Source organism: Meleagris gallopavo, chromosome 26, assembly GCF_000146605.3.
Source record: "Meleagris gallopavo isolate NT-WF06-2002-E0010 breed Aviagen turkey brand Nicholas breeding stock chromosome 26, Turkey_5.1, whole genome shotgun sequence".
Taxonomy (NCBI): Eukaryota; Metazoa; Chordata; class Aves; order Galliformes; family Phasianidae; genus Meleagris; species Meleagris gallopavo.
In genome coordinates this window covers 1,023,605-1,030,667 of record NC_015036.2, presented here as the reverse complement: position 1 = coordinate 1,030,667, position 7,063 = coordinate 1,023,605, and the positions used below count along the sequence as shown (strand labels likewise).

Sequence of the window (7,063 nt, the reverse complement as noted above, 5' to 3'; positions counted from 1 at the left end):
AGGAAAAAAAAAAAAATCTCTTCAGGGCTTCTGTAAACTTTCCAGGCAGAGGGAAAGCAAGAACAAACCAAATATTGTTTCCAGCCACCCAGACTATTTTGCCTCCATGAATATGCTTCTTTGTACGGTACCACAAACATTATGGCTGCATGAAATCCATTTTTAAAGCGAGAGGTCCTGCGCTTGTACGATGGGTTCTTCTTCCCATCTCAGGGAGCTGAGCTGGTCTGGAGACCTGCACAAGTCAGCCCAGGGGAAACGCGTGTCTTAAGGTTGGGCCCCCCAGGGAAAATCATCCGCAGCGAGGTTCTCCTTGGAAGGGGAAGGCAGGAGTCCTCAGCGCGGCTGGAAAGCAGAACACGAGCCGGAGATCCGGTGGTGGTGTGGCTCTCTAGACAAAGGGGTCTTCCGAGGCTAAAGGGGCGAGAAGTGCGATCTCCCCACTGCAGCAACACTTCACAGATACTTAAGATTGGAAGAGACCATTAACGCCCCCTTCTTGCACTTCGCTTTCAAACTCTCGCCTCCACTGCTGGTACCCGAAGCGGCCTAAGGAGCGCAGCTCGGCTGGATGCTGCCGGAGGGCTGAAGAAAAGCTCTGGAGAAGAGAATCACGGAATCGTAGGGGTTGAAAGGGACCTTTGGAGACCATCTAGTCCAAACCTCCGCTAAAGCAGCCTGCTACAGTAGATTGCAGCATCGCGACATTACTCCTGTGTTGCCTTTACGCACACATCCGAGCACGGACTGGAGATACAGAATGGGAGTGAGGATTGCTTTGGCCCGTGGCATCTTGTGGTAGTGGTAATAATTAGAAATTCAGCATGCAAAGGTCATGTTGCTCTGCTTATAGTCCTAATGCTTTCCATATCCTCGCAGTCCGGGTTCCAGTGCTGTCTTTTAACATTTAATTTCCCAATTATATTACATGTTTAGATCTCAAAGTCAAATACTCATGTTTAGATGAGATTAGCACCTTCTGATACGTAGTAAATTGTTAACTATTAACTCCTTGCAGATCAATACGTATCATAATGGTATGCAGAATAGAAATAATTTATCAAGAACACAGAAGAAACGAGTAAGGATCATAAATATTTTGTAATACTTAGGAATTTCTACTCCACTGTTGCATTAAGGCTCAGACAAGAAGGATGCACAAGAGAGAATGTGTGCTGTCACGAAGTTAAATAGGATCTTATAACCGTGCTTTGGGTGCAGCAGATCCATATGTTGTATGATGTAAATCAAGGTTACAACATTAGCAAGTAAGTGTGACTCAACATAAACCACCTCTGTTAAAACAAACCATTTTAAAATTGAAAACCTCTACTTCCTCCCTCTCCAGTGTCCTACCCCACGCTTTTGCATTTAGGAAGCTGTGTGGCCTGAGGGTGATCACAGGTTGTTTTGTACCTCAGGGGTATGGCACCAAACTTGTTCCTTCTAAACCTCCCTGCTTGTAAATCCTTCTCATTTGCAACTAATAGAGATGAGCTGCTCTTCTGAACAAGGCAAAGAATTAACGCAATGCTTATATATTCCACGAATTCGTTGAAGAGAACTTTTTGAACTTTGACATTGATTCCAATCTTGCTTTTCGTCTGTGTGATGGAGGCACTGTGCCCGTCATCAGATGGAATTCCATGAAGGCCATAAAAAAAATAGAGTTCATCTTTCCCATAATTCAAACAGATGAAACTTCTAAAGAAGGAATGACATGAAGGGGAAAAAAGAAATAAATAAAAGAAAGAAAAAAGGAAAAAAGAGATGTGGGTAGAGGGAAATAATTGGAATTTAACTTCTTGCTTTTTAAATGTTTCACCACAACTTGTTAAGTCCTCAGAGATGAGTGTAGAGAAGCAGGAATGAGAAAGCAAGTGTTATCTAAAGCTGAACAGTGCTTCCTTCTTACACAGCACTTTCATCCACACTTTAAAGGTGGAGAAATTGAAACAGAGAGTTGAAGTGCCTTGCTCAGGAAAACCAACACCAGCAGGGACGGGGTCAGTGTGCAGGTTTCCTGACTACCTGCCTGGATCGTGCACCAGTGCCAGTCCTACAAATAAGCCAGACTCAGTCAGCATCACCACGTGGGCCCTGAGTGCACTGAAGTCAGTGGAAACTGTCATCAAACTCAGAGGGGCCAGAGACTAACATAACCTGTGTGTTCCAGGCTCAGATTCTTTGGCATTTAAGCATATTCTTACTTTTAAGAACAACTTTGTTGACCTCAAGGAGCTATGCAGGTACTTTTTCGCATCACTGATACTGAACTGCTCGACTGAAAGCTTAACAATTCCGTAGGAGATATCTCCTTTGCCTTCAAAAGAACTTCAGATCAGTCCTAAGAGCTTTCTTTCAAAACTCTGCTGAGTTTTTAAGCACAGGAACAAATTATTTCCCCAGTGACATTGGCGTGAATGAAGCTTTACAGACAAGGTACCAAAGACAGAATGATGGCAGCTGATGATGAAGGGCTGTAAGAAGAGGCCGAGTTCAGCATCACACAGCCCACTCATCCCACCACTGCTGAGACACTGAGTGAATGTCCAGATGTAGGAGTCCTTCCTGGTGGATAAAACACACACTTATCTATAGAGAGCTTTGTCCAAGCATGCTGCCTGCAGGATTATGCATACTGACAGGGCTACGCTGACACAGTTCCAACCTGGTTGGAATATTAAGTTATTTAGGCCTGGATCTTGGTTCCACTCAATTCAAAAGGAATCTTGCTACTAACTGCAGCAGCAGCTGGATCTTGCCTCACAATAAAAGGCAATGATATCATAATATAGGATGTCAAAGGGCCTTCATCTCTTCATTGTAAACAGAACACATCTAAGATCATTTCCCATACATAGGAACACCAAAGAGAAGTCAGTCCTAAAGCTGGGCACAGACTGCATCATTTATTTCTTTACTTGAACGTTTACTGAATCCACTTTCTTGAGACTTCAATTTCATTTGTTATGCACAGAGTTTATATTCTTCCAGAATCTGGTCCAAAATTATGTGAATCTAATAAGCAAAATTAAATCATCAACGTTCCTTGAAACACTGAGTTATGAGTGTGATCCTAGGGGGATATTAACCCAATCTGGAATCTTCACCATTCCTGGTACAATTCCCTCTAGAAACCTTATCCAGAAAGGTGCACAAGTTCATCCAACCAGGAAATGCAAGTAACTCTATGTGATCTGGGATCCTTCCCACCAAGCTGGCATTTCCAGCACTAATACCTCTAAATAACTGCTGGCAAAATGATCTGTGGCCTAGGGATTCTACACAGAAATCATTCAGTGAATCACTTCCAATAAAGTGTATGCACATGAAAATCACAATTGACACATGGATCACTGACTAAGGGAAAAAAAAAAAAGAGACAAAATTCCTGTAATAGATTATTCATTACAAACTATCCACCCAGCTCTTATTAGCACCCTTCTGCAGTTCTTCAGCCTGGGAGAGAAGACATTTGTGTTTTAGATTTTCCCTAAGTGCTGTTGCATGCAGGGTTTGCCTTAAACGTGTAACCCAGATGTCCCAGGCTTGGTTTATTTACATTCTTGGGAACTGGTGTGGTAAAAAAACTATATGATGTCAAATATAATATAGTGCTCAACTGAGTTATAAAGGGGCAAGGCTGTGCCAGCTCTTCTTTTGAATTTGTTTTAATCTTATGAAAGAGCCAGAAGTGGCACATTGAAATACGTTCTCAGATTCACATTTTAATAAAAAAAATGTACATATATTATCAACGATTAGAATGCAAGTTCTAGCAGTCTGTGGCAGTATCCATTACCAGTAATACCAATTGAAGTCAATTTTCCTACAGAATTGATTGAGGAAAATTGTAGGTGATGCTGTGAAAGAAATGCCAGTTTTACAAAGCGTTGCCCGGTGTGACAATCTATTTCTTCAGTAACTGAAAGAGATGCTTTGCTTTAACCCATTCAATTCTTTTTCCCTTCCAAATCTGTTCAGAAACATACCATTCAAAACCAGAACTTTTCATTTCATCTTCATATTGAATTCAGTGGCTGGTGTGGCAGAGAAATAGAGTTATACTAAATGAAGTTTAGCTTTAGTTCAATATTAAATGGTAGCTAGGAAATCAGGAAATTGGAAGCCAATGATATGGTATGATATGGTACCACCACCACCATCACATCCATTCCAGAGGAACAAGGCACTACCATCATGTGATTAAGGACACCTCACAATAATAGTGGGTATAGCATCATCCACAAAGCCGAGCATCGTTGCACTGTACAGGACAAGAGCACTTAAACATCTTGTTACATCTCTTATGATTCAGCTTTGGACTCAGCATTGCCTACTCCCAGAACCATAACTGCAATGCTAACCCCTCTCCCACTGAAGTTTTTTTTTTCTTCCCAACTGAGTTCAGTGGGAATGGGAAAGAGACTTTCAATCAATACAAACAATTGCAAATTTTTGAAGGATTGTAATTTTGGACATTACCTGTTTAAAGATGCTGTCATGTCTTACCTTGACGTAAGACGAAGTGTCTGGTACGGTCTGAAACATCCTTACGTGTTTAACAGATATTTTTAAAGGTCCTAAAATTGATCTGAAATTAAAATAGAAAATAAAGTCTTATCTGTCTGTATAGGAAAGTAAAGACACGAGCATTGTTTACAAAGTAAGGCTAATACTACTACTTAAACAGAAGTCATCAAGCATTTAAGTGCACTCTTGAAAGAAAGGACACAGATGAACGTCCACCGCAGTAACTAAATGTCAACTATTAGGCTTCAGAACTTCACAAAGCAGGGCTTTGTTTCCATGTTCCACAACAGTTTGTTTGTTTTTGCATTTGGATTTTTCGCCCCCTCAGGAAAAGTGCCTTCTTCACTTCTGGCCAGAGCAGAGGGAAACGTCTGACATTTGATTAACTGAATATCTTAGCCAACAATTAAAAGCCATCTGAAATACTCATGTTTTCATGTCGAGACTAGTTAACCCTATTGACTTGTACCGAGGGTTTCACTTGGCTGAACGAAGGGCAGTTGCCTTTGGTGGCTCATTGAAACCATGCCGAGCCATTAGCCTGCCGGCCTCTATTGATTTAAAGAACCTTTCTCACCAACAATAATTAAACAATAAATTTTAAGTACAGTGAACGGAAATATCATTCCGCATAGCACTGAAAACCCAGAGATGTCATTCCCAGTCCTTCTATTTCGGACAGTGCCGTTTCTCAAACATAGCACTGCTTTATCTCAGCCTTACATCAGTGCAGTGCATCTGTATGCTGTACATCTGTATTTGCTGTATTTCTAAGACTTGATGATCTCCCGACGAGCAGGTTTTTGCCTCTCCCCCTTACCCCCCTAGTCATCATTGCAGAGATTAACTACAACGGTGGAAAACGAAAAGCTATGCGGGAAAATGAATCTGTAATCGCTGCGACGTTTGACAACTTTTTCTACCCGTTTCACTCAGGGTCCGCAGTTCCCTTTGAACGCGCCAGAGAACGATTAGCTTGCAGTAATTAGTGCGTCGTTAAAAGCACGACCCCCCCTCTTAGCGTGCAGCTCTCAGTGCTGCCGTCCTGCCGCTATTTTCCGTGGGGTCGGTCGGTGCTGCCAGGATTTACCGCGGAAAAAACGACAGGATGAGAAATAGGCGCAGAGCGCAGCGGATGGGCGCGCAGTGCCGTGCGCCCTTCCCGGTGCCTGCGCTCCCTGCGGAGCGGCTGCTGCTTTGGGGAGAAGCAGAGAAAGGCGGAAAAAGGCAAAGAGCCCAACAGCTCTGGAAAATAACAGCTCTCTATCTGCACGCCGCCCCCCTTTTATTGATTTTTTAAAGCATTTATTACGCGGCCAGCTGGCACAGAAGGGCAACTGATTATAAAATCGGCAATGTGTTTCTGATAAGTACAATTCTTTTTTTTTCCTGTCGTCCTCCCTCCTAACACATTCCAGTTTCTTTTGCTTCTGAACTTCCAAGGGGGTGGGGGTAGACAGAGTCGAGGGACAAGGCAATTTTCCTTAGCCAGTAAATTTTCTAGGGTCAAGGATTCCCGTCTCAGTTTCCCCTGCTCCCCTCTTTACCCCTCATCGGCGCTCCCCCACCCCCGCTCACCTCCCTCGTACAATTACGCGTGTTCGTATAAATAAATACATCTGCATATTTGGAACCAGCCTTAAGAAGTCTGCTGTGGATTATTTATCAATCGCGTTACCCTGCCAGCATCGGTAGAAACATAAAAGGGCCTCTTAAACTACTTTTAGATTCACCTCTTGCTTAGCCTTATTACTATTATTTAAATGACTCACCTTTGATACCCTTTCCCCTCAACCAGTGGCAGACCAGTTTGTAAAGATCCAGGTTGAGACCAAAACCAAAACTCCCCACCAGCTGTGGGTTACTACCCTGCCGCTGCAGTTTTGCAAAGGAGAGATTAAACTTGTTAGATCCAAAGCAGCGCTGGAGTTAGAATTCCCAGCCCATCCAGACAGGCTGCATCAACCAGGCATTTCCTCAGGGGGCTTCTGCAGCGCTCGCAGCTCCAGTACGTGCTTCCCTTTCCCTCTCTTCTGTGCCCTCTACTTTTCGTTTGATTTCCGTTTTCCCCCTTATCAATATTTCAGCTGCTCCCCCAGATTAATCACGGCTATGTGACATCTTCGCCCACTGAGCCTGTCTGGAGCTACTTGCGACTATAAAGAAGAAGAAAAAAAAGAAAAAATTCACAACTTTCTTAAAAAATATCGCTGAGGAGTCAAGCCGAAAAGAGACGCTGAGTGGAGCTCAAGTGCTACTTTAAATCCCCCTTTTAAATAAGGAAGTTTCAAATATCCGTTTTAAAATCATCGTTCCTTACTTTGCGCTTTTCCCCCTGACTCTTACCTTGAGAACAGTTAACCCGTTTCCCTCTGAAGCAAAACTGCAAATAGCACGGGCTGCATTCAGCGAGCTGTGCAGCCCCACACGGCTGGAGAAGCGAGATGGAACCATCTCCAGCCTATTCTGCACCAGATCAATAATTTCTCTCTGCAAGCCAAAACTCCAGACCCTCTGAGCTACCTAA

The 7,063-nt window shown here is 43.1% G+C and overlaps 1 protein-coding gene across 2 annotated transcripts in view; it reads right to left on the bottom strand.

Moving 5' to 3' along the window:
- The window catches only part of FLI1 (Fli-1 proto-oncogene, ETS transcription factor), a 79,245-nt gene extending 72,574 nt beyond the window's left edge, over nt 1-6,671 (bottom strand). Inside the window, exons 1-2 of one of the 2 annotated variants that reach the window (XM_019622955.2) lie at nt 6,309-6,671; nt 4,489-4,597 (exon numbers count right to left, since the gene is read on the bottom strand). In XM_019622955.2, coding sequence (XP_019478500.1) covers nt 4,489-4,554 — 66 coding nt within the window. In that variant the 5' untranslated portion in view covers nt 4,555-4,597; nt 6,309-6,671. The remainder of the gene's footprint in view (nt 1-4,488; nt 4,598-6,308) is intronic. The other variant, XM_019622954.2, reaches the window with a different exon arrangement.
- Nucleotides 6,672-7,063: the final 392 nt, after the last annotated feature.